This window comes from Capsicum annuum, chromosome 1 (genome assembly GCF_002878395.1).
Source record: "Capsicum annuum cultivar UCD-10X-F1 chromosome 1, UCD10Xv1.1, whole genome shotgun sequence".
In the NCBI taxonomy this organism is placed as follows: domain Eukaryota; kingdom Viridiplantae; phylum Streptophyta; class Magnoliopsida; order Solanales; family Solanaceae; genus Capsicum; species Capsicum annuum.
In genome coordinates, this window is record NC_061111.1 from 41605165 (window position 1) to 41633048 (window position 27884).

The following is a 27884-nucleotide window of genomic DNA, read 5'->3' on the forward strand; positions in this document are numbered from 1 at the left end:
TTTTTGTTTCTCACTCCAGTTCAATTAAGACAATTATGTTGATTGCCTAAAGTTAGATGAGCATTTGGTTAGTTTATTTTCTTAGTAAGACCTCGCTATTACTAATTTTTAGTGTTAGATTTGATGTAATAATCCCTTTCGAGTGTTTTTTAATTGTTAGATAAATCTATTATATGTTCAATTTTTATATAAAAGGAGTTCAATTGTTATTTCCACTGAAAATTCGTCTATTTTTCTTAGTAATGTAGTATGTAAAAGGGTACTGTTGAACTTCCTAAAGAAAGGAGCTTAATTAATTAATACTAATGTTTAACAGAAGTGTAATATACATCATCCCAATAAGTAAAAATTGCATACCCCAGAAGGGATCAAAGTAAAATTCCATCTTAAAGAGAAAGCCACTCATACACCAAAATCATTTAGCATATGAGAATATTAATTAGTTAGTAGTAAGTATTTGATAATTGCTCAAAATTTAAATTTGTTCTTAATTAAACTGCAAAAAAGGGGATAATTGATCAGGTATACACATAGGATCAATTGAGCAAGGGACGCGTTATTCTGGAGTCATGAGGTGGTCCGATAAACAATTCAGTCTCTACATCTGATTTATCGCTACCACCACCAGAAATACATATTACATCTTCCGTCTGTCTGCTTGATTTTCTTCTATCTTCAAGCCCTTCGAACTAATACAATAGTACAAAGTCAAATTAGGCATAATTGAAGTACATACGCCTGAAGTTTAGTTACTCAGCAAACGAAAATATATTGTACCTTCTCCCTCAGCATCACATTTTCAGCTAAAAGGGTTTTCTCCTGCATATATTAGACAATTCGAGCAAGTTACTCATTACAAATTCTTGGGAGACAAAATCATGACCACTTATTGGCTATATTGTTCACACTCTCTACGAAATATCGCCACACTCATCCTCCAAGCATAGACTCACGCACGCAGTGTTAGAGGCAAGATTTTTCACCAAGTAATTCCGATATTAGTGTAGTTTTCTAATAACCCCCCTCCCGCATCCCTTTACGCACACATCAGCAAATTTGGGAGCCCGAGCAACCTTGCATATAAGTCGTTCAAAATTTTATAATTGCGGTTATCTTTTGCATTCACCGACAATCAAGGGTGGAGCAAGGTAGGGGGTCGAGGAAAATTTTATCCAGCAAAAAATTGTAGTGTCTCTCTATATATATATGATTAAAATTATTATATACTAGATGTTGAATCATCTTTGATTTCTTCTTTTGCATTGACTGATGATCAAGGGTGGATCCAGGTAGGGTCAAGGAAAATTTCATACGGCAGAAAATTGCACTGTCTCTCTCTCTATATATGATTAAAATTATTATATACTAGATGCTGAATCCTTTTGATTTCTAGTAATATTGCAGCTGGTGTTACCTTTTCTTTCAATCTTTCCATTTGTTCCCTATAGACTTGCATCTGATCAAAAGAAGAAGACAACAAGTAATTAATACCCTAAATTTCAGAATTGATTAAGATTACTGCAGCAATTGAGCATGCTTGTGTGAAGCAATTAAACCTTTCGAGCCCTAATAATGCCGACACTCTGCTCCAATTGTTTCTCTATTTGTTTCACTTCTTCAAGGCTGCACGACCCTAAACCATCTCCCAAGAGTTTCCTGTGTCGCGAATTGCGGTTAGAATATTGAAAAAAGGGCTTTCAAGACTTACTCTGAATGTGGAAGGAAACCTAAAAGATAGTAAAATGAAATAGCAACAGCTAGTCGTTGAACCTTTTAGATGATTCAAGGAGCTCTATCTTCTTCATCAAACTTGCTGTCTCTTGCTTCGTATGCTGCATATATTATATCTTGTACTAACATTAACTGCTTGCCGTTCATATATATTGAGGAGACATAAATAATACAAGTTGGCATAGCTAGTTAATAATTACCTGGATGTCTTCGACAGATTGAATTTGATCAGGTTGAACTTTGTCTTTAGTATGTCTCTTATAGCGGTCGAGTACCTCCGGTATGCTGCCAATTATCAACAACACTATCATCTTAATATGAACATATATAGGTAGTTAGTGATTTGTAATTAGAAATGGATCTAACAGTGATTCTTATCGATCAAGTTTTCTGTAAATATATTCGAAGGGAAAAAAATCCATGTCTAAGTTGGATGTTGAAGTTACTCATTTTTAAGAGAAAGTAACATGATGGTTGATGAGCTCGGAGAAATATCGAGATATTGAAGATTAAAGTTGGCCTTGATAACTTTTAATTAGTACACACAAAAAACGAAATAGGTTAAGATTTTTCAATAGATGGCTAGTTATAATTGGCATACCTTTTCGAGAGCTTTTGTGTATAAGGGTATCCCCTTTAAGAGTCTTTTGCTTTGTTTTTACTTTGTTGTTCACGTTGAAGTTGAGAGCTCAAACGCTCCCAACACCAAAAGAGGTGAAAGTGAATGGTTTTATTTGTTTTTGGAAAAAGGACCTGCAGCCAAGGGCTAGAATAGTCTTTTAGTTACCAAGTACTATAATTATAAGTTTATATGGAAGGATAGTTTTGTCTTTTTTTTTTTTCCCATACTTTGTCGAAAGTGAGGTAAACATCTTAAAAATTATATTAGGGTTCAACTTTTTTTTTCTAGTTCCCCTATGTCAAAGATTTGGTAGATGGAGTCTATAGTAAGCATTTGGTAGAACAATGATGATGTGCGCAAACTGACACGAACCCTAACCAAAAAAAAAATTAAAGGAGACACAGTTACCCGGTTCTTCTAATTAATTTGGTTCTTTGTTTGTAGTTATGGGAGCATGTCTTTTACTAGGACGTCAAAAGTTAATGGGTACTGTAATAATTTTTTGGGTAATAACATGATGAGTATTCTTCAACTACTGGCGTACTCCATATATTAATGAAGAAACCAGAAACTTTACTGACAGAAATAGTACTATACTATATGATATCATTTACCAAAAAGGAGATAGTAGTATCATATAGTAAGCATAAGGCATCATTTGCAAGACACATTGAGGATTATATTGATGTCCGTACGAGTTTTCTGCCCAAAAGATTCTCAAGGTGTGTTATAATGGGAGCAACCCAAGAACGTGTACCCTTTATTAAGCAAGACTAGCAGGGATCAGCATGAAATCAACTAGCACTAGTGCAATAACTTGACAACTGGCTCCCATTTGTACTACAAAAAGAAAACTTTGAAATTCACAAGATACCTCATTACCATTTATCCTAAACAAATCAGGTAGTAATTACAGTAGCAATTAGTTTTAATCCTAAACAAGAAATGTTTCAGACTTTAACCACACATGAGATGAGAAAGAGAAGTCGTCTCAGCTTTAACTAGTACTGCTACTACCACTACAAACAAGATATTGTACTCTTTCTGTTGTCTGATTACTCAAGAAAAACTTAATTTGGTCGTCCTATGAGATTTAACAATGCATATCCATTTTTAGGTTATAGGCAAAAAAATAACATGGATAATTACATTAACACTACCAAAGATATTATTACTATGTTAAGGGCAACCCGGCGCATTAAAGCTATCGCTATGCGCGGTGTCCGGAGAAGGACCCCACCACAAGGGTGTATTATATGCAACCTTACCTTGCATTTCCGTCAGAGGCTGTTTCCAAGACTTAACTCATGACCTCCTGATCACATAACAACAACTTTACCAATTACTCCAAGGTTCCCCTTCGTATGATTACTATGTTGTTACTAAAATATCATTTAAGAGGAATCTTTTTACTAGGGCTAAGTTCTAAAATGGACTACAGTAGAAATCTGTTCATGAAGTTACTGTACTAAGCTTGGAGAAAGTACTGTTTAAAGTAACTCTTCATCAATTAGGAGACGACACAGCATCAGTCAACTCATTAATTACTTCCTTAAAATTTGTATTTCATCCTCGTTTATGCATTAGGTAATTAAGAACTGCTACAGTTGCAGTTAAGAGGGCTTGGATCTGCTTCTACATCTATATGTATAGAGAGAGACCGATGACGATGTAATGATCTCTCTATATATAGAGAGAGATCATTACATCGTCAGTTTTGGTTCTTTATTTTGCAGATATAAAAGATGAGATCTGCAAGAAAATTACACTACTCCGTGACCATCTTCAGCCCCAAAACAAACTTGTAAAAACACAAAATCTCAACATAAAATTGCAATCTTTGACCAGAAGATTGCTAGGAAAATTCTAAATACGAAGGCTGATGTTAAATGAGATGAAAAAAGAAAAAACTTGAAATCATACACAGCATAGAATTAAAAGCAAGAAAATATAATTACCTAGAGCTGGCAAATTCATAGAGCTTTCCTCTTGGAGAAAAAATAATCAATCCGACTTCAGCATCACACAGAACTGAAAGCTCAAAAGCTTTTTTGAGCAGCCCATTTCTACGCTTAGAGAAAGTGACTTGCCTGCTCGTGGCGTTCTCTATACGCCTCATCTGTGTTTTCCCTCTCACCATCTCCTTAGATCAACACACACACAAATCAACAGAAGATTGAAGAGGGAAACACCTAGAAGTTAAAATCCTGAGGAAGGGAAAGAATATTGTTGTAAGTTCCAATTTTAAGTAGAATATATAAACAAGAAACTAAGGATGATGTTTGTGCAAGAAAAAGTCATGTAGAATGAAAGAAAGAAAAGAAAGGGTTATAAGCTGTAGCTAGGTAGCTAGGTAGCTAGTACAATATGTGTGGTAGCAGCAATGAATTGAGGAATTACAAATATAGAAAAATTTCAGAGAAGATTTTGCTGGTTGCAAAAGGACTACTAGAGCTAAAAAGGAAAGATAGATAGATACAATCATACAAATGTGATGTGTGTGTGTGAGAGAGACAGAGAAAGAAAGAAGCAAAAAAGCTGTTTGTTGCTTAATTCACAACCCCAATTTATGGTATATATCTACAAAAGTAACAGAGGGCCAAAGCCACATACATCTATTTCTCTCCTTATTCTTCTTTCTGATCTCTCTTTTTTTCCATTTTCTTGAGGTCTTCTTCATAGGGCAAAAGCACCCCACCCCACGTCACCCCAACACAAACACCCCACCAACACCGCACTCTTTCCTACGTTGGGAGGGTGTTCACTCAAACCTCCAGCAAAAAATCAATAAAGTGAGTAACTTTTGTCATGTATAAGGTGATAAGTTCAAGTCGTAGAAATAACCTCTGGCATAAATACAAAAATATAAAATATGACTGCATATAATCTACTTTGGTAGTCTAGCTCTTCCCCGAACACACACGGCATAGCAAAAGCTTTTTAGTACACTAGACTACTATTACATATATAAACTCCAACTTTATCTTGAGGTCGGTCAAAGTGTAAATCTTAACCACTATATTTTTATTGTTCGCCTAGTCACTTACCCCACTATGAAAAAGAAAAAGATGTGGAGGAATATAACAATAATAGTAACAATTAAATGGAATATAACTATACCTTAGCTAGTTTTGGTAATCCTATAAAGTTAACTAAAAACATAAAAAGGAAATTATTATTAATTCATTAAATAGAAAATCTTTGTACTTTATGAAGAGTAGTAAGTAATAAAAATGGAAAGTTCGTAAAGATGATTGAACACGTCAAATGAGTACGATCCAATGAGATATCGAAAACGCATTGCTTCTCTTAAATAAATATTGACATTAATGATGTCAAAATTCTGCTGTCACTACTTAATGCCTCTATTATTGTAGTAGCATCCTCGTGGAGATAGAGAAAAAAGGTGTGCTTCTATGGATGAAAATATTTTAGGAAAATGTTTTAAAACTTTTTTAAATGTTTTGGTCAAAAATGTTTTTTAAGAAAAAAAAAAAAAAGTTGTTTAAAACTGTGGAAAATGATTCTTCCATGAACGTAGGAAAACGAATTTCATAAAGTAATAGTATTTCATATTGAGTGTCTCTTCCGCCAATAGGCAGAGTCGGCATTTAAAATTTATCCACAATCAAGTGATCAACAAGTTCCTCTACTTCACTTGACCAACAATACATTTTATTTATGGATTACCAACTTATAAGTATTATATATTTACTAGATTTCTTTATATAAATTTCCGAAAAACTCCCTCCTAGGCCTCTAGATCCGCCCCTGCTTCCTCACCCTCCAACACACCTCCATCCTCACAGTATTTATCTAGATTATAGTACTATAAATTATTTTTGAAATAATATTTTCGTTTACTTATAAAACCACAAAAATAAGTAAAACCAATTCACTTAATTTAGAGAAAACATTTTCAAAAGAAAAAATGGTGAAAACATTTTTCTCTCTTATTAATAACACTCCTAAAGGCATACTATTTCTGAATAATATAAATGGTACATGTTTCTATTTTTTTTTTCTATGTTTTAATGCATAATCAACCTCTTAAATTTGTCAAAATATTCCATTTAAATACTCAATCTAAGTCATATTCCAATCGAACACGTTAATTAACTCGTAATAAAATGTACCAAATAGAAAAATTCAATGCTCATTTTGAAAAAAGAAACACTGTATGTTTTTTATTCGTCTGTTAAATAGTTATGTTAACCACATATAAAACATGACATTTCCTTTTAATTGCATGAATCAACCCCAAGTACAAAATGCCTGAGTTTTATGGTTTATTGAAATGATTACAGATAACTAAACAAAACGACGTTATGTGGCTAACTTATGTATACCTCGTAGATGAATGAAAACACGTTCAATATTTATTTCAAATTTTTAATTGAATGTGTCTGGTTGGAAGAAAGTGTTCAATTGAAACAGAGCTTATTTCTCAAGTGAAATATCTTGATAAATTTAAAGAATCCAATATGTTTTAGCTTTTTTCTTTTTTTAATTAGTACGCAGTTCTTCACTTCATCAATCATCTATGAACTGCCTTTTTTGTTCCTTTTTCTCGAATAAATCTTCACTATGAAAAGTTAGGAATAGTTTATTTAAAAAATATTTTAGAGATAATAGTAGCAAGGTTTTATTAGGGATTAATTCTATTTCCAGCAGAAAGATGTTTCTAAATTTAGACCCAAAATAGGTTAGTACGTATACCCTATGTTGGATTCTTTTCTTCTTCAATTCTTATACCCTAGCCTAATCTAACTTAGTACGTATACCCTATGTTGTTATTTTATCAGTGTGTCTAATCAATTTAAATTTCTTTATATCAAAAAGGCTTTGAATGTGTGATGTGTCCGTTAATTATTGACTTTGGTTTAATTTAAATTTCATCACGGCCTCTAGAAGAAAAAAAAACATATCCAATCTAATTTTCTCAAATTTCATATTCAGTCAAATGTGATCATGTAAATTATGCGATTAAGGGAGTACTGCACCTTTTTTCCACCTCAACAAGCAGAATGCTTGTTAGTTTCAATTGATGTAAACACAGGATACAAATTACTTAATTTTTACCCGTAAAAAAAGTTCAGCTAGCTAGCTTTCAAAAACATTTACATTTATTATGGGGTAACACAATTATTCCATCAAGTGAAGATCACCCGGGATAAATACAGTAATACACGCATTAATATAGAAATGAGATTATTCGAGATAAAGTGAGAGTAAATTCGGTGAAAGGCAAGATGCGAAAAGTGAGGTTGAGATGGTTCGAACGTGTGATGAGGAGGGTGCATGAATGCCTCAGTACGGAGATATGAGAATTTGTCTATGGATGATTTGAAGCAGTTACAGATTACTAAAGACATAATCCTAAATAGAAACATATGGATCGGAGGACACAATTTAGGACAGAGGATCAGCAGGTAGGAGTGCATCATTGCTTGTAGGAAACTAGGAAGTAGTGTGCTAGTAATCACAGTGTTATGCATGTGCTTGGTAGTTTTTTGTTTGTGGTATTTTGGTGATATTTGTGATTTCAAAAATAAGTTTATAGTGCTACTCTGTGCAGTGGAGGAGCCACCTTATGGTTAGGGGGTTCACCCGAACCTCCTTCGGCGAAAAATTATATTATTTATATATAGTTAAAATTATTTTTATATATATATATAAAATTGATGTTGAATCCCCTTCAGCTCGTTCATGCGTCTATTTATTTCGATTTTGAATTTCTTTAATGAAAATTCTAACTCTGTCACTGACTCTGCAGGTGTCTTGTTTCTTTTATTATGATCTATTGGTGTGTTGTGTTTTTTTTATACTGTTATTTATCCTAAACCGAGGATCTATCGAAAACCGTCTTTCTACTTCATCTAAAGAAATGGTATGAATTGGTACACTTTACCCTCTCAAACCCTACTTTATCATTGTTGTTGTTAAGTTTTTTCTCTTTAATAGGAAAATTTTATGCGGCAGGAATTTAAAAGTAGGTCATTGTCAAGAAGAGTACGTTCCAATAAGATGCAGAAAACGCATTAGTTTTGTATGGTGTTTTAATTTAGTGATTTGAAAACTCTTGAGCCTTTATTATCTTCCCTTTCATTTATTGGAGCTTGTGGACGTGAGAAAAAACAATGTACTATATGTTCAGTATATATGGCAGACATTTCTTCAACTCATTAATAAGTACTCCCATCTTTTTTACATTAATATATTTTTTCCCAGAAATAGTAACACTGAGGTTTTTATGGGGATAAATTCCATTTTCAGAAGAAAGACTTCCCTAAATAATTTTGATTCAAAATATATGTTTGATTCCTTCTTTTCCTTTTTATTTTTGGTACAAGGACAAGTGAGGTTTTATTTAATGATGTTATATATAAGTGAAAATTGTTGCCAAGAGAAAAACTTTCTGCTGCACCAAACATATATTTTGGATTATAATACTATCTCTTTTCAACCCAGGAAAAAAAGAAAACTATTAATTACACTACTCTAAGTATTAAATTAAAAATGTACTAAAAATGAATAATAATTAAGGATTAAGGAGCATATATACCTACTAGATGGTAAATGGATTTGGGAGTAATTCAAACATAATCCTCTCTATGTAGGCTACGTTAAAAGTAGATATTCTCTTGTAAGCTGCCAAATATATTTATATTTAACGTAAAAACAATATTCACTTATAATTTTGTCAACACTAGCAGGTAGAAAAAACTTATCCGATATCCGGTGTATACATCAAATCAATACATGCATGACATGTGTTTGAATTTAGAGTTCATATATTTTACTTAATCATGATTAACTAATATGTATTTTACCTATATTTTACTTCATTTAATCACCTAACTATGATAAATTACGTTAATTTAATATATACATCGGGTGCGAACAAATTTTTAGCCTAATAGATTGCTCTTAGATGGGTAATTTAGTAAACTTGACAACCCTAATATTATTGCCTTACATTCATGACGTATAAGAAGAGAAAAATCTTTTTATCCTCTTTGTCTTACTGTTAAGAAAAGTTACCTATAGTAATATGTTTTACCAAAAATAAAAGAATAAATTAAATAAATATTAAAATTTTCGTTTCGGAAGGGTGGACTATTTTCCAATACTTACTTCAAAACACTTTCAATGACGATATAAATTATTCTGTCAAGAATATCTGTTGGAACCTTGAAGTTTTGATGAATGACAATATGAATGAAACAAATTGATATGAGTTAATTCAGTGCAACTGGAAAGTTCAACTTACTGATCACATGGGGAATAGAACAAATTGAATTTGATTCAAACACTTGATGATAAGGGAAAACAAGTTTAGTTGAAAAACGAGTCTTATGTAAAGAAGGAGTTTCACTTCTGAGCATATCCTGAAGAGTCTATTTGTAGAAGGAGAAAAATTCTGCAGATTGAAGATGTCTACACAAGATAGGAAACATATAAATTGAAGGACTCTTTGTTAGATCAATGAAGTTTTTCATGACTGGCACATGAATGAAACATGTTACTTGACCTGGTCCAAGCATAGGAAGGCAGGTTTCAGGTTTTACTGATAGATGCAGACAAAGATTGCTGAAAGTCAAAAACGAATGAGCAAGTCTAATTCTGATATACTCAAGCTACTGATCACATGAGAAATTAAAGAAGCTGTGGTTGAGTAAAATACTTGAAGATAAGTTGATTTAAAGAGTTGAAGTTTGACTACAATACTAAGGAGACAAGAGTTGGAATTGAAGAAGGGGTGTCATTTGAAGTAGAACTCTATGTAATGAGAGTTTTGATTAAAAGAGGAGTTTAAAATAAAGAATGACTCTTTGGAGAGCTGTGCTTAAATAGAAGATGCATCATTCAGAGTAATTCACGCACTTACAAAACAAAAAAGCGCAATCGATAGATTGACTTCACGAAGTGCTATTCAATCACTGAAGAAACACATTGAAAAAACAGGTCCTAAGTATAGAATTCAGCTAAGAGTTTTAGCTTTGATTTTTAGAGTTGTTCATTGTGTTTGAGCTATTGATGTAATATTAGTTTCAGTGTGTTATAAACTGAATTAGGAGATAGTCTTCGAGTTGGGGAAAACTCAGAGACTTTAGGAACACATACCTTGGGAAGTGTGTGTAGTTAGGAATTAGAATTTATAATTCCTAGTCGTTAAGTTAAAGAAATTAGAGTTTATAATTCCATATAGGGATCGGAGTTTATGATTCCTATTTGTTGGTTACAAGAGTTTTGTAATCGATCGTTGTTGAGACTCAAAGTTATTTAGTGAAGTTGGGGTTAAATCTTGTAGAGGTGCAGGTCGTAATTTTTTACACCTTTTGATCCGGGTGTTTTCCACATAAAAATCATTGTGTTCTTTACTTTCTGTTTTACTGCTTCCTTGAAATACGTCAGGCAGCCCGTTCTATCGATAAGCAATAATTAGGCGAAAATAAGATAATCAGTAGGCCACGAACTCTAACAATATCCAAATTCATATATATAATAATATTTCAGTAAATTTACTTACTTTTGGGAAGGAATAGAATAATACAAAGTGTGTTTGTGTATATGTGCACACTAAAACTGAAAAGTGGTCCCAAAATCAGACAACCAATAAAACTTGTGTACTAATTCTGGAAAACATAGACACAAATAAGGGGCACCCAAACAGGCCCTAACCACCCCTCATGGACCATGGGGGGTGCATTGTGGTGACAGATTCGGTACTAACAACTTTATTATTTTTTTTATAAAGCCCTTCTAATGTAAAATAATTGTGTGATTAGTACTTTTAAGGTATCGTTTAGTATGCGGACTAAATAATCGTGGAATTACAGTCTTAAAATTATAATTTCTTAACTAAATTAATTTTAGTTGAAGGCAAACAACATAAATTTTGATATTTTAGATTTTAGTTACAAATTTTTTTGATATTTTGCGTAATTATTGAAAATTTTGATTTTGAGTCTATCGAGATACACAATAAACTCCCGATACATCTAAAGAAGACACATTATTTTTTTCTTTGTAAAATATACATAATTAGCACCCGATATTTAATTTTGGATCTGTCGAGATACATAAGACATACACCGAAGATACATTTTTTCCTTTGTAAAGATATACAATTAGCTCGCGACATATTTTTTTCGATTTTGAAATATATGATTAGCTCCCGATATATCCGATGAAGATACATAATTAGTTGAATTTCTTGTAATTATTTTGTAAGGATGGGATTTGTGTAATATGGTAATTTAAGGTGTATGTTTATGTTGCTTTTCCTAAAATAATTTTCGGTTGGATGAGGTAGTGAGATATAATATGATTAAGTTTGAGAGTAAATTTATATTGTGTTTGTTTGGCAACATATATTCATCCAAAAATAAATATTCCTTCAATGAAACAAAATGTATAAAAGTATCTATCTCAAACTCAATCTGCATATATTCCACCTTATCGTCCGTAACAAAAGACCACTTAATTTCTTAATCTGTTATTATACACTAATCCTAAAGGCTTTAGTTTTTATATAAATTAGTATATAATTAATTTCTCGAGAGGTGCATTCATCTGCCCAATTGCTTCATGATTCCAAATACCTGCTAGCCAGTGCTTTTATTGTGTATTTTTAAATATCATTCTCTCTCCGGGACCAATTAATCACTTAATTTTGTTGGTTTAAAAAAATTATTAGGTTAGCATTAGGTAATATAATTGCTTTTTAAAGAGGATATGAAAATATTCTTTGATGTGTACCCTTTTTGGAAACTTATCATGTTCAACAGTTTTGGATTGTACATATTGGCCCCTCTAGTATTGTCTTATTCACTTTGAAACGAAGCGGAAAAATTGTGAGTGGTTAAAACTTAAAAGCTTGAAGATGATTGATGAATATGCATCAAATGTGGAGAAGGAGAGGCGTGTTGATATGAATGAAAGAAAGTTGTACATTATGAAAAGTCATGATTCTCACGTTTTCATGAGGATTTTAGTTGTCATTTTATTTAGTAATTTGCGTGAAAAAATCAATCAAAAAATCTATAAAAGAGATAACCGACTAAAAAACATCTAAAAGACAATTTCACCCTCTGTGCCTTCTTTCTCAAATGAAATTCAACTCTTTGAGGAATAAAGACTATGCTATGCTTTTCTTTCGATGCCAATCCTAATATGAATTATTAATGAATATGAAATTTTTAGAGTGACGTTACACTTTGTTCTTGATTTATACGATTATTCGTATGAAATTAGGTGAAACTTCAAACAAAACAAAAAAAGTAGGTCAAAATTTTTGCACATTCAAATTGTTAATTCACCTCACGCATAATTACACGATCCCATATATAGTTGCTCCCATATTCCCATCACTGAATAGAACATACAGATAGATTCGGTTCTACTTATTGTCTAGCAATCAACAACAACAACATATCGGTGTGAGTGTGTCCTGAAAACTTACTTTCTAGCAATCATCACCTATAATTTCCTTAATTATTTTACTTGAAAGTTTAAAAGTATAGTTACGAGTAATAATACCTGATTGAAAAATGAAATGTGTATCATAATAAAAGTTATGCAGAGAAGGATGAAGAGTTGAGTAACCAATATGGTTTAATAATAATGTCTTTTTACATGTCATCAACAAATCCAAATTATGAATTGAATATTAAATTGTCAATGAGTGATTGCACAAGTGAAAATATCATGCCAAGTGGAAGAAGTTATTTTCTGTTCTTTTTCAAGTAAAACAGTACGAGTCATGAAAATTAAAATAGATTACAGTTCGTTAATGTTTGCCAGTTAACAAGTCAAGAGAGCTTAAGCCTTAAAGGTATAGAGGAAGCTACAAGTAGATACCATTGATCAACCTTACCGAGGTATAATAATCAAAGATCTTATTTATCGGATAATTTTTTTTTGGTGAAGAAGAGAAAATCTGACAAGTTAAAGAAAGTCTCATTGAAAGCAGAAGTTTAGATCTTGATAACTGTTTTCACGCGTTTCAAAGGTTTAATTGACCCTTGGAATTGAATCTGGCTATTAATTACATTATTGAAAATTTACGTAAATATACATCATAACTTTCTATTATTACATAAAATTTCATCTACCAAAACTAATTACAAATATCCTATTTTTTACACTTTCTCTCTCCATCCTCCATATACATATCACACCTCCATAATTTATGCCTAAAATCAAACAATCATAATTAAGAGATTTCAAGGTTTGATTTTACAAACCTTCTCTTATCAAGTTGTTGAACACCTTCTTCAAATTTTTTTTTTTTGAGGTTAGTTTAATTTCTTAATTTTTTCAGCTTTACTAAATCAAAAATTTCCGAGTTACTTGTTGCATGTGCTTAATTCTCAAAGCTTAAGCATAGTAATGGAGTCTGGTCCGAGTTTTAGAGAAAATAGATCGAAACACCGAAACGATCCCGCCAAGATGAAGAAATCGAGGGAAGTTGCTCATACAAGCTCCAAAAAGCCCGTTGCTAAATCTTCAAGTAAGATAAAAAGTGAAGAATCATCACGACCGTGTCTTCCAAAGATATAGTAATTTGTTATTGAATTTGTATTTCTTACGTATATGGTTAGATTACTTAGTAAATCCATGTTGTTGTTTTGAACTATGAAACATAGCGAGTTATGTATATATTTGTAGTTATGTCATTTGTTGGACGTTTTATTTCAATCCATATACAAAAATTTGTTATATATATGTATTGAAACAAGGCACTGCTGGGCTGTTAAATTTCACGTCACATACATTATAGAGTTATATTTATATGTTATCCATCAATAGTGTTATACATATCACAGTTATGTATGTGACTTTGTTAGACAAGATGAGTTGAGTGTATTTCAATCCATATACACAACAGTGTTTGTATATGAAAGAACGTTAGACATGTATATGATGGGTTATCTTTATATTTTCAAGTTTTGTTTCATATTATTATTTTTATGTGATGTCTGAGATGTGTATTTTGCAGATCTATATGCATAAGAGTTGGAGTTCACTGTTGTCATGTTCTTCAAATCTTATAAAAATCTATTTTTTTTTGTTTCAAATTTTTTCATACTTACGTAGTAAAATTTTCTTTATATGTAGATTAGGTAGTAAAATTTTCTTTATACGAGTGTTTTTTTCATTTTAAAATTTTCTATGTCCCTTTATTTTAAAGGTCTTTTTTCTTTAGTTCTAAAATTTTCTAGGCGATTTACCTGGTAAATTTTCTTTTAGGAGTATATTTTTTGAAAAAATTATATAATTAAGAGATTCACTAATCACACATTAATAAGGTATAATATTGGATAATTATTAGACTTGATTTATTTTCTTAAATACCGTAAAGGAAGTTAATTATGATACATAAGATTCTTATGTATATTAACGTTCAATTATGTATATGAACAATTAAAATCTGGGAGAGAAAATTTATTAGAAAAACCGAGAAAGAAGGTAATTAAAAAAAAAACTTGGCGGGATTTATGAAAATTGCCCTTAATTATTTAAAAAAAAAAAAGTTTTAAGTAATAACTCAGGTAAGTATGATGAAATTGGGATATGCAGCCCTTTAATGCGACTGTTAATATCAGTAGCACTTATAGTGATTACATTTCGAATAAAACGAAGTGTTTTTTTACAAGAGCAATGGTTCATTAAACGGGTCATTTTCTTGGGTCCAACTATTTTTATTAGAGAAATAACCAACCATGTTAAAGCTCTCTATTACTCACTGCCACTTTATTAATCGATTACTTTCTTTTTGCATATCCTATCAAATTTTTTGCTATGTTTTTTAAAACAAAAACAGATAAATGTATTTCTCCGACTTCCAATTCTCTTTCTCCAAGTTGAAGTTGAAATAATAACAAAAGTGAACAATTACATTAGCTTTTGCAGTAGTTTACAAATTAATACAAGTGTCATGAACCTAGACTTTACTTTCACCTCCCTTGAGAAAAGAAAAGAAAAACCAAGGCATTACCATCTATTGGCCAAAGAACCTTACTATTCAAATGGGATATAAATAACACCCAAGTCCATGTTTGTAAGGATACACACACTATCTAAGCAACAAAATTTCTTAGACATCTGTGGTAGAAGGCCTAAAAGGATACTTCACCAATTGATGGTGCGCCCATGACCATCAACCTAGTTCATTTTTTTCATACTAGTGACCAGTTATGGGAATATTTGTCGCAATAGACATGGTGAGAAAAGGGCAATCAACAATGGATATCTTCTTAAACAGACAATGAAGTCGTCCCTGCTGATCTTTCCATCGCCATCTGCATCAAATAAGGTGAAGAGTCCATGGATCTGCAATGGTCAACATAAAGAAGCTTAAATAACATGTACAGCAATTTAGAAAAAAGATGCCTTCTTTTACGATCTAAGCACCTAATTTCTAGAGAAGGTAAGCTATTAACATTAAAGCAGAGAAAACTCCATGTCATTTGCATGTCCGGCCAATTGAATTTCCAGTTCAGTTTATTCACTAAACATTTCTTACAGCAGGTTACACAAAACCCTCGATTTACAAAGCAACAACACTGATTGGAGTTGTAAAACTTGAATTGACCTAATTTACATGCAAAAACAGTACTCAATGTTACTCAAGTCCAAACAACAATACTAGAGTCGCTATAGAGTTTTCCAAGACTCGCCAAAACACAACTTACCTCATTGTTACTCGAGCCAGGAATCGATAGCATAAGAGAATCCCCAAACTGCAAAAGCATATGGAAATTATACGGACAAGTCATATAGGTAGTAAGCGGATAGCAAGCTATCAAACAAAACGAATGAAAGTGATAGTACCTCTTGCTCCAGAATGTAGTTCTTCCCATCACTATCACATGCAGTAAAGGCTGATTCACAGGCTTGATGAAATAATGGCTGCTTCAAGATATGGGCTGACCCAACCAAAAACTGAAACCAGCAGAAAGATCAATCATAAATTCTACGTCTAGAGCTCCATTCATAACACACTATCATCCACCCAACCCCATACAACCCTTTATTGTATATTTTATAAGAAAATGAATCGCTTAATTTCATTTAATATACAGCTGGAGCCAAAGCAATAATAGCACCCGCTTGAATCTAGTTCCAAAAGCTACAACTAGTATGCAGATAACAGCTAGACTGTAGAAGCATTGGTGGAGGAAGAGCACCTGCTTGAATGTTATTTTACCGCTATTCTGCACGTCAATGAAGCCAAACATCTGAAATACAAGAAGAATAGCTCAGGGAGAAGAAGCAAGTTATTATACTTTTATCAGCAATGTCTTTCAACAAAATAGACTAATCTTACAGAATTATTGCACTGCACTAATAAAATTGACTTCACTGACATATCTTAAAGCTTCCTATTATTTGACAGTAACTGATATGAATTTCAGAGAAAATAATTTTCACTCGTTTTTGAGAAAGAGCAATAATCTTCACTCTTACGGGGGATTTAGTTGAAATCTGGATAATCCTGAAAATATTAGTGGAGTATAGGACTCTAATTTAGTGGTAGAATTGCAACGTTCTATATGTCAAGCTGATCATGATTGGTGAAGTCTGTGTGAGCCTTATCATCTAAAAGTTTAAGCTACTAGCCAGGCTACACTTTCATTTACTTAATTATGTCATCACTACGGTCCCTCACGTGCTGGCCTAATTCTTTTATGTGGAGCGAGCATGTGGACCAAACTAATGAAGAGTGGCAGTCAAACTCGACCCAAGACTACTGTACAAGGTAACCTTATTTTCTTTCAACGTCTTCCAATCTAATGTGGACCCTCTGTAGCTACTTAATATCAGCTTAATTTTCTTAAGGGGCAGTTCATACAATTCAACATGGTGTTCAAGTAAGCAAAGATCCTTGTCCTTAGGCTTGAGTCTCATGCCACCCATTAGCTGTCCACATGCTTCAAAGAAAACGAATTAAAACTGCAAATGAAAAGGTGTGCTATGAACCTAAGATTAAAAAACAAGTGATCCCTTTCTTACAATTAAGCTTTTTGATGAGGCGGTGCACATAATTTAACAAAGGTGAAAATTGACCCTTCTCGTCTTATGTTTGAGGATCAAAGTGGTCTATCAGGGATCTAACCCCATGAGATTGTAATTAAGGATAGTATAATCTTCTCCCCCAACCTGAAACTTTATGATTTAATCCCATATTGGCCTAACTTGGCATCCAAAGTTGGTCCAGTCCTTAGCGTTCTATTTATCACCTACCACCTGTTTAAAAAGTTGATAGACAGTGAAACCAAAAAAGGACACCAAGTAGAATAGTTTTACAAAAGCTGATGAGCAATGACAGAAAACACAATGATGCAGACAGAACAGACATTTACAAGCCCACACAATGATGCAGACAGAACAGACATTTACAAGCCCAAGAAATAAACTCCTAAAACATATAGAACTACGTAAGCGGTGAAACATAACCATAATTGTCGGGAAACTGCTGCAAGAGAATGAAGGATGAAAGAGCAATGAGAAGATAAATGCTCAAAGTCCCAAACTACGACAATCAGAACCAATATTTTTACCTTTTCAGAAAGATTACACGGTTTCAGTCTTAACACCTTGAGGAAGTCATGCATCTCAACCTGTCCCCTGCAGACATAATGGATATTACTGCAAGTACAATTTACAATTATAAAATCGCATCAAAGCAGGACTAGACATCCCAATAACCTAATCAGACAAGGAAAAGATATAGTGATACACTGTGATACTATGCTTCAACTTAATAACTGAAGTCCACAACCTCAACTGGTGTTAAATTCTTTGACAAATAATTCACAGTAATCCGCTCAGTAACATACCCTTTGAGAAAGAAATCCATGCTCTATCTACAAACAAAAACTACAATGGAATCTGGGCACGTTGAAAAGAAAACCTCCAGAAAATCTACAGCCTCCAAAGAGCTCAAATGAAATGCTTAAAAACAAGAAAAATGACATACCTGGAATCTGGGTTCATTGAAAGGAAAACATCTAGAAAATCGACAGCCTCCAAAGAGCTCAAATGAAATGCCTAAAAAAATGAAAAAAATCATAAATCCTTTGTCATCTTCAACCCAAATTTTTGAAAAATAAACTTTGCCGCAACAGCGCAGAAAACTGCATAAATTTAAGATGTAATACCGCTTCAAATATCTTTAAAAGCTACTGAATAATTTTGCCACTCAGTGCAAGTTTTGGACTGAGCGGCAAAATTATTCAGTGCAAGTTTTGGACTGAAGGGGAGCCTTGGAGTATCAGGTAAAGTTACTGTCATGTGACCATGAGGTCACGGGTTCAAGCCTTGGAAACAACCTCTTGCAGAAATGTAAGGTGAGACTGCGTACAATAGATCCTTGTGATCGGGCCCTTCCCCAGACCCTGCGCATAACAGGAGCTTAGTGCACAGGGCTGCCCTTTTTCAGTGCAAGTTTTGGACTGCTTATTCGGAAAAATGGTATTTCATTCATGGGAATAAAACCTTCTTTTTCTTTGTGATAATTCAACGATAAGAGTACATAATTACACAATTTTAAAGTATTTAGTTACGGATGTGTGGAACCTAGAAAGGAGTAGGACAGACAATTATTTCTTGAAACCAAAACTCTCTATCATCAATTTACAACAGGTAAGATTAGCTTGACAACAACAAATGTCTGTGATACTAAGATCTCTCTGTTTTGTAAGTCTGTTCACACACAAAAGTTAAAACTCCATTTTCGAGGTTCTTTCTACGTCACTCGGATTTCCTTGTTCTACCTTTCCCAACATCAATCTATATCAATATTATATCAAACCACAATGAAAATGTAATTATCCTCAAGAAACAAAGAAAATATCAATACAAATATATCTCCTAGGTAAAGGAACCAAAGAACTTTTAACAGGCAAATGCTAAAATACCAGGTCCAAATGTGCTAAAACTAAACACGGAAACTAGATCCATATCAGAGCCAAAGCACTAATATTATGAAAAAATATGTGTTCTCATTGGTAGTAGAAAGGGGGAAAGCCCAGTATACATAACATACACAACAAACTGGAGCTACACAATGAATTGTTCTCCATAAAAGTCATCCGATACCTATATTAAACGGAACACTATCTTGTACCTAAAAGTAAATCAAACAACAAACAGTGGAGTATTCTCAATCTGAGCTACTGTATGCACGACTTCCATGTAGTTCGAAGAAACTACAAAGAAGTACCAACTGAATCTACTCTAAACTTATGGGGCAAAAGGAAAGGTTACATTTGAGCATTAAACCAATTTAAGAGGCAATGCGGATAAACATTTGCATTTCGAGAAATGTTTGTATTCGTCCATGCCTAGTTTTGCCTTGCAATCAACTTACAAACACACCATGTCTCAAAACCAACATACTAAGAAAATAGCTAAAATAAAAGTGAACTTCCTGAGGAGATGATGTAATTAAAGTCAACTCACCGCTTCAAGCCCTGCCATCTCAACCAAATAGAGCGAGGGATTTTCCTGGAAACAGATAAAAAAGACATTACCATAGATACATTCAACTGAAATCCCTTGTATAAGCAGACAACAAATCAAATTTGGAAAAAATTCATCATTTCCTCAGAAGGCAATTCACTGACTAAAACATATAAAAACTCCAAAAAATTGCACCTGTGCTGAATGATTCAACATAGAAAACCAACAAGAAAAAAAGTAGCCTTTTTCATGAGACTGAACTTAAAATTCTTTGTCTGCTGTCATATATGCAAATTCCATATTAAAATGGCATTAATATTAAGGCAGATCACAAGACTTCCCAAATGCAGGGAAAATCAGCCTGCTTGTGGCCAGAAATCCCATAGTGTTGTCAGTAACCCAGATAATAAAAATGATATTACAGTATCAAGAGAGCACTCTTGGAGGTAACCATACAACTCTTGAGACTAGACAAGTAGCAGATTGGCAACAGGTGGAGTACTATATAAGCAGCGCCGCATGATCAACCTCTATTTGCCGAAAGTCTGACAGCTTATGAGGTTTATATTAGTCTCAAATAGCTACAGGTGCTCTTTAGGAAGAAAGATCCCAGAAATGTGGCTAAGAAGTCAAATTCCAACATGAGTTTCTCTAAGATCCCCCCAGAGGAAAGAAAATCAATACATCAGCATAAACAATATGAATATGATTTAGTTGGCAGGATCTGAAAAAAACCATATACCTGATTGGCCTCCAAGGCTTTAGAAAGAAGCAGTACATCTCCATAAGAATGAGATGTTTGTACCACATTCAGGGCGCTTGCAACAGCATGTCCGGTCTGTATTGATCATAGGTTTTAATGTAAGGATCAAGCATAAATAGGATGTATAAAGGATGATAACTGACTAGACAAGCTCAAAAATTTAGTAACATTTAACCACGTGTATTATAACCAAAATAACACTTAACTGCAAAGCACACAAACGTAACTTAAATGTGAATCATTGTACACTAATAAAAAATGTGAACCACACTACATAAGCTGTAAGGGGAAAATTTAGATGAATCAGGCCTTAAAACTGTAAAAGAAGTCCCCAGCTTTGACTATTGTCAACGTTGCCCTCTTATCCCTTTACAGTGACCTCAACTTTATGGACAATAAACTGACATCAACCTTCTCTTATGGATAAGTCCAAAAGGAAATCAACTTTATGGACAGAAAAATTTAATTGGATGAAGTGCGGCCAAAAAAGAGTCTAAAATTGCCACATTTATGAAAAATCAACTTCACATATCCTACATGGATTTTTTGACAAATATGTAATATCAGGTGCGTGTGCAGTTGCTAACTCTAGCGTATTTGAAGAATCTGGCATGAAATATGCATACGCATGCCACACCCAACTCCGCAAGAACAACACCACTGCGTTTTTTGTTACGACAATGTGGAAGGAAAGAAACAGGAAGACTACTCCATACTAGTGAGAGAGACAAGAACAGCTTGTACAGAAATGTGCAGCAATTTACCGGGTATGATTTCTATATGTTGCTCGGACTCTTCATAAATGTCATCGGGTGCATGTCGAATCCTTCAAAAGTAGCGCATTTTTGGAGGATCCGACACGGGTGCGGCAACATTTTTGGAGAGTCCGGACAACTTCTCTATAATGGAAAACACAAGCACATTAATTAAAAGATGCTGGAAACAAACATGAATTCTGCATAGTTCTTCATTGAAGAAGTTTTGACATGCAACACACACAAAACATGAAAAATAGAATCTTGTCCAGATAGCAGAAGAATAAATTCTGCTAGAGACTAGACTCACCCTTTGAGCAAACCGTGAAGCACTTTCTTTCCGATTTTCATGAGGTGTTATAACAGGAAGGTACTCCACCTGCACTACTAAACAAAGTGAGAGAATTGTTTCAAAAGTAAAATGCTTACCAGTAAAGAAAATGTCAAGTATTTCCAAGGATAATAAATCATATATTACAAAATCCATTCCCCAGCCCAATATTGATCACTCCACAGAGGAAGTAAAGATGGAGAGGGAAATTGAAAGGTAAAAGAGAAGCAATGTGGTCAACTTTTGGGTGCAAACGACTTTTGCTTTAGAGGAAAGAGAGTAAATCATTAATTTGGCCATGGTTGCCAAAATAAACAAAGCATAGAAAGAAAGAAAAGTAAATGTCCAAGAACTCAAATAAGTTTTTGGGGAGCAGAAAGTTTAATGGAATCACAAAGTTGTAGCAGTTAAGGCTTCCAGTGTTCCACAGTAGGTCATATTTTAAAAATATATGTCATTTTAAAGAACATATTTAGCACAATTTAAAGAAGGCAAAGTATGAAACAAGCACACTGACAGCACATAATAACGTGTTCCCAGTTAAATATTTACAACTAATGAATCAGTGCAAATTGGCCTACAAGTTCTAAAACTATCAAGAACATGTTGTAAATACTTAAAGCTAATGAACCAGAGCAGATAGGCCTGCAACAAACCGTAATCAAAGATAAGTTTGTCTAGACTATACCGGACACAGATTCATATAAAGATGAACAAAAATTTTAAAATGCCAGAGTACCAAAGTTCAGCAACAGTCAGAACATTAATCCCCAAATTTAACTGGAACTGAAGAATATTTATAGTTCCATTAACAGCTTTAAAAATTAAATAGGTCACGAACAGCTGAATATTGGCTGTCATATACAATCATATTGACATGCCATTCTGCTAAATATGTGGGCCTCAACAGATGCATGTACATCTAAGGAAGCAAACTTCAGATGAGAAAGGAGCAGAGTTCTGGGTATATGACTCATAGCAAAACACGTATAATAGACAATGTAGGAAGTCACCACATTGAGAAGAGCATACATGTCCATGAAGAGTTGGTCACATCCTTTATTACTGTAAGTCATACGTACCTCCATGAAATTGTGGAACTGTGTAAACATTCTAAACATCAGCATTGCTAGGGAAACATTCCCCCTGCACGACAATGAAACCCACATGAGTGCTATACAAATAAAACAAACATATCAGCAGCAAATTACTTGATGAGAAGGAAGAATATACCATGATTGATCAAAATGTACGTGAGGATACCGCACAATAACAGGTTGAATGGGATATCCTGGGATAAAGGCACCAAGTTGAAAGGAAATAATCGATCTTCCATTGGTTGTAGTCCCTTCAGGAAATAAAAGCACTCGGGGAAATTGATCGCAAGAAGCCTTTCTCTGTTTTCAGATCCTTGAAAGCATATTTCTGTATCAAATAGCTATATATTGCTAGAACACTTTATCTTCATATTTATACATTCAGGAAGGATCAATTACTTTCAAATTATGGACTGAGCTGTTCACTAATTCTACTTCTCAGCCGAGTACAAGTGAAACTTTTGTACTAATAAATATACATGTGCACCAAGTACTCCTCATGAAGGAAGCTAAATAGATGGTTGCTAAAGAGAAAATTACCTCTGCAGACCTTTTTATTGAACTGAGTAAGAGAGCACATGAATTCATAAAATTTCGGCAATATCAATTTCACAGTCATTTCTTCTCTTAGTGGCAACTTCTCATGTGTCAGCTTAATTTTATACAAAGGTTTACATCATAGCAAAATAAGTCATTACCGTGACGGCTGTCAGATATACCACTTGGAAGTTTACGGCTTTAGAAATGGAAAAATACTTGTTGATGAAAAGGATCAAGAGTTTTTTGTGGATCAGACATTTTTATTTGCGGTCTTCTACAATCCTTAGCGTGTTGGCAAGTGGTTGAGCAAGAAATACTTGGTCAAACCTACCTGCAAACTTCCAACTTATCTGCACCTATATGCACTATAAAGCCCAACCCAAAATCCCAAACATGGAACTAAAGTAGCAGGTTTTAACTGGGATGGAACCTTACATTTCATATCTCCAAAGTAAACCTCAAAAACACATTCTAAAAACATCTATATACAGCTAACAACTGATTATGGGCCTACTATGTGTAAGAAGCAGATTTAACTAACCTTAGAATCAAATTCTCTAACATAATAACCAAAAAGAATCTTATCATCCGATAGTATAGATAGAGAAAAGAGACAATCTTATAAAAAACAAAAAGAAAGAGACCAAAGACAGATACTATTTACCTTTATTTCATTTACAGCATGCTTCCTTGAAGTGGGAGAGAATCTATTAACATATATCACCTGCAAAAATGGGAAAGGGGATAAACAAGTTCAGCGACCTAATTACAGAAATATATACCAGTCATGCTGAGGTGGAATAAACTGGATGCAGAATTGGAAGCTAGAATCAAATGAAGAAAGTCTGCCTACAAAGGACAAATATAAATTATACGTAATAGCAACAACAGGCTAACAAGTAAAAATAAACTTTTGAGTGTGTTGTTGTGCCATTACCTGCATAGCTCTGATAATGGTTCCGACGAACGGCATGGAATCATGGGACTCGGAAGCAACAATTGTAGGAAATAATTCATAGAAAAAGAATATAGGATCTATGTACGATACATGATTTGATACAACAATGGGAGCTATCGCCCTTGGTGCGGGTTTTCCTTTTCGTCTTATCCATTGGTACCTGGAACAGTAAATAGGGAAGGAGAAGAGGGGGGAAAAAAACATATATCAGAGACGATGCACGGAAAGAGAATCTAATAAAACAAATCCCTTTAATTTTGAAAAAAGCTAACATGACCACTTTTAACATGCAACTGCCTGTTTAACTTGGACAGACATCATCAATTAGCAAGCTAATATCCCCTTTTACATACAAGATGAAAACACTAATATTATAAATAATCAATGTACGCTAAATATTATTCTACAAGAAACAAAGTAAAAAAGACTAATAGAAGAAAAACTACAATACTTGGGAAAGGAATGACAATAAGTTGCTTGATCAGGAAAAAGAAAAGGAATCTTAATAAGCTTTGTAAGGGTATATATAACGATCAAAAAATGTCTTATAAGGCAAAAACTTATTTAATTGAGTGAACTAGGCCAGTAGTCTCCCTTAATAACATAAACATGCCACTAAATTTCACAAGATCTCCAACACCTGCAAGCCACATAACACCCACAGGTTTCTCAGAGCTCCAATAACTGCAAGCTACATAATATACCAAGTTTCCTATCCCCTCCTTCGCCCCATCCACCTCTTCAATAGAGAAAAGAACAACAAATGAAAGACTAAACAAAAGCTCAAGTTTACTGTGACTGATGCTTTAATTTATCATTTATAGTTTTCCACTCGACCTCAGAAAAACAGCCATCTTGAGAAATGTCACTTGAAATGAGGTTGATGAAAACAGTATACAAGAAACCAACAAGCAGTTTTGCAAAGGGAGACAACTCGATACTTTTAATGAACAATGAACTTTTTATTTCAAAAAATACCTTTTAACAGTCATTATTCATCTTACACTTCAGGTTTGAGTGTTAATTGCACGAAGAATTTATGCCAATAAACGGGGAAATTTTCAGATAACTGACTGGCATAATGAGCCTATCCAATCAAGAAGTAATCTTATTCAATAAAAAGAAGGCAACAAAGGGTTTTCATCAAAACACTAAGAGCAGGAGAAGAAAAGTTGTATCTTCACCAAGTAGCCATAGGCCATTAAGAAAAACACAACAGAATAGACATTAACATATCGAATAAAGAAATGGGAAAACTAGTGGCAAGCAAGTCGTTTTAGATCACAAAGATCTTCCAAAATTCCAAGCATCATATTCTCTATTTGAGACTGGAAGGAATAGTTTTCATCTAATACTAACAAAAGGCTAATGTATAAACAATGACAAAAAGAAACCTTGACTGTGTGAACAAAAGGAATTACAAAAATCCCTCTAGCAATATAGGAAAGGCGGATTAACAGAAGGATGACGATGACCCATACCAAGAAAGACATAAAAGGAGTAGCTGAAAGAGCTGTGGTGAGGTAGGTGCACAAAAGTGGGCCAACGTCTGGACAATTGAGGAAAATGTTGAGCTGCATCCAGAGAAACCAGGTTTACTCTGCAAGTCGAAAAAGAGGTGAAACACGCCCATGCTGTCAACAAAAGAAACTGTCTGGGAGTAAGTGAAGAGTTTAACTCAACTTTAGGATAAAGTTCTACGAGTTAATTGCCATAAATGGATGTTTTTTGGTGAAGACTGCCAGAAATGGATGTTACCACTTATAATGAAGATAAAAAAGATAAAACTAGGCATCCGTGAGAGGTGAAAGATGTCAGAGCCTTGAGATATAAGAAAGGGGAAAAGCCCATGACTGAAATCAGATGTATGATGATTGAGTATGGGTCTTAAAATTCTTCCATGCCTACAGGTGCATCACCTAGATGTTACTTGTAACAACATTAAACAAAAAGAAAATCAAAATCATTAATTATCAAAAAAGAAAATCAGAATCATTATTAAGCGCTTAGCAGAAATGCCTTTCGAGAAACTTCCCAATCTCTAGAGATAGAACAGTGTAGCTTGAGGGTTTATACTTACTGCAAGTTAAAATTCTATCCTGTCCAACTTAAAAGGAGAAAACTTCGGTATCTCAACAATCATAGTACTGTTCCATTTTATTGGACTCATCTCCGCAACATATCCAATAGGGTGTGTATAAGTATCCAATGCTAATAAATCTAGCTCTTTTGTTTAGTGTGCTTTGATGATCCACATGCAATATTCAAACCCATGCCACACCCTTCCCCAACCGGGTGTTAAGAGGAGCAGATGAAGGATTCATGTACTAAATGAAGGTTCAATGTAATACAGGAGCTATCACAATCATACAGAAAGAGACTTGAAGTCAACTTAGCAGCTCTGTTTGAGAAAAAAAAGTGGATACGTTATTCTTTTGCCTTTTCACGAGTAACCACATAATAGATAAATAATTTTTCATCTTTTCACAAGTAAACCACAAAATAGATAAATTATTCTTTCACCCTTTTCCTTCAGCGGAGGATCTATCGGCAACAACTTTTCCACCTCTAAGGTAGGAGTAAGGTCTGCTTGCGCTCTACCCTCTCCAGATCCGACTTAATGAGATTAGACCCGACTTTATGAGATTATGCTGGGGATGTTGTTGTTGTTCTTGTTGTATCGTTTCACCCTTCTTTGCAACAAAGTCATGTCTATCTTGCTAAAGATAGAGACTTTATCAGCACAAATCAAGAAAGCCTACTCCTTTACATGGAGATTACAAGAAATGTTAATTTATCAAGTAAGTGGAGATTAACAATAAAATCATGCATATCCTGTTCCAGAGAGGTACTTTATCAACACAAATCAAGAAAAAGGCTGCACCCTTTACATGGAGATCGACGAAAAATGATATCACATCAAACAAATTAAAAAAAGTAGCATTCTTTAACATACCCAAAAGAGAAGAGAATAGTTCGTGCGCTAAACCGAGTAAGATACATCAATCTAGACCTCCATTTAGGCATAGGATTATTTCTATCTTTCCATCCTTGTAAAGCAATCCTCGTCGCCACATAACCAACCATCAAAGACAAACCAAACAGCACCAACCTCAGCAAGGCAATCGGCAAACACACAACAATCTTCAACCATTCATATAACCCTTGAATTTTCGGTGTATTATTCCTAAACGGGTCAACTGTGGTGGATCCAGGCATGTCGAACCTATTCGCTCCAATAAACGCATACGGATTATCATCCACCTCCGAAACATTCGTAGTATCTCCGCCGGTAGATAATTCATCGACGGTGAGTATCACGTGCGGTTCACGTGCGTTATCGTCGCCGTCGGAGGAGCATGAGTGACGGACGTGATCGGAAGGTAAAAGAGGAGCGAATACAGAGTGGTCCGACATTGCCGGAAGAAGATCGCCGGTGGCCGGAGTAGTAGTGGGGAGTCTAGGGAGAGAAAATGAGTAGAGAGAGAAAGGAAGAATTGGGAGGGAAAAAAAGTACAACGATATATGTGGCTATTGAATATTGATAGTAAGTATTTCTTTTTATGGGGAAAAAAGGAAAGGGGAAAAGCTATATTGGCGATAAAGTAGGAC

At 34.0% G+C, this 27884-nt stretch overlaps 2 protein-coding genes across 8 annotated transcripts; both read right to left on the reverse strand.

Moving 5' to 3' along the window:
- Positions 1–365: 365 nt before the first annotated feature.
- On the reverse strand, positions 366–5115 carry LOC107872543 (MADS-box protein SOC1). 3 transcript variants are annotated; one of them, XM_016719212.2, is made up of 8 exons: positions 4967–5115; positions 4312–4560; positions 1932–2016; positions 1771–1832; positions 1557–1656; positions 1415–1456; positions 778–819; positions 366–689 (listed from the first exon to the last, which is right to left on the reverse strand). In XM_016719212.2, exons 2-8 carry the CDS (start codon positions 4491–4493, stop codon positions 537–539), a joined length of 666 nt encoding a protein of 221 aa, XP_016574698.1. In that variant the 5' UTR covers positions 4494–4560; positions 4967–5115; the 3' UTR covers positions 366–536. The 3 variants fall into 3 exon arrangements, with proteins under 3 accessions (XP_016574698.1, XP_016574693.1, XP_047251719.1); XM_016719207.2 differs by lacking the exon at positions 4967–5115 and adding an exon at positions 4754–4929; XM_047395763.1 differs by lacking the exon at positions 4967–5115 and adding an exon at positions 4841–4917.
- Positions 5116–15237: 10122 nt separating this feature from the next.
- On the reverse strand, positions 15238–27860 carry LOC107872567 (lysophospholipid acyltransferase LPEAT2). Of its 5 annotated transcripts, none has more exons than XM_016719217.2 (15): positions 27229–27859; positions 25754–25846; positions 24252–24432; positions 23979–24038; positions 22911–23074; positions 22760–22823; positions 21657–21725; positions 20571–20666; positions 19829–19873; positions 18345–18415; positions 17926–17992; positions 16552–16602; positions 16196–16306; positions 16057–16104; positions 15238–15694 (listed from the first exon to the last, which is right to left on the reverse strand). In XM_016719217.2, the coding sequence occupies exons 1-15, from the start codon at positions 27687–27689 to the stop codon at positions 15557–15559; spliced, it is 1719 nt and encodes a 572-aa protein (XP_016574703.1). In that variant the 5' UTR covers positions 27690–27859; the 3' UTR covers positions 15238–15556. The 5 variants fall into 5 exon arrangements, with proteins under 5 accessions (XP_016574703.1, XP_047251723.1, XP_047251739.1 ...); XM_047395767.1 differs by having other exon boundaries at positions 25754–25906; XM_047395783.1 differs by having other exon boundaries at positions 25754–25922; positions 27229–27364.
- Between the last annotated feature and the right edge of the window lie 24 nt (positions 27861–27884).

What these genes read in the sequence shown, in the direction of transcription:
- LOC107872543 (XM_016719212.2), bottom strand. Translation starts at nt 4,493, where the DNA reads ATGGTGAGAGGGAAAACACAGATGAGGCGTATAGAGAACGCCACGAGC. An exon ending in CTCCTTGAATCATCTAAAAG is followed by an intron (nt 1,657 to 1,770) that starts GTTCAACGACTA and finishes TTCGCGACACAG; the next exon opens with GAAACTCTTGGGAGATGGTT. An exon ending in TGGAAAGATTGAAAGAAAAG is followed by an intron (nt 820 to 1,414) that starts GTAACACCAGCT and finishes TAATATATGCAG; the next exon opens with GAGAAAACCCTTTTAGCTGA.
- LOC107872567 (XM_047395767.1), bottom strand. Translation starts at nt 27,689, where the DNA reads ATGTCGGACCACTCTGTATTCGCTCCTCTTTTACCTTCCGATCACGTC. An exon ending in ATGCTGTAAATGAAATAAAG is followed by an intron (nt 23,075 to 23,978) that starts GTAAATAGTATC and finishes ATCTGAAAACAG; the next exon opens with AGAAAGGCTTCTTGCGATCA. An exon ending in CTGGCTCGAGTAACAATGAG is followed by an intron (nt 15,695 to 16,056) that starts GTAAGTTGTGTT and finishes TGACCATTGCAG; the next exon opens with ATCCATGGACTCTTCACCTT.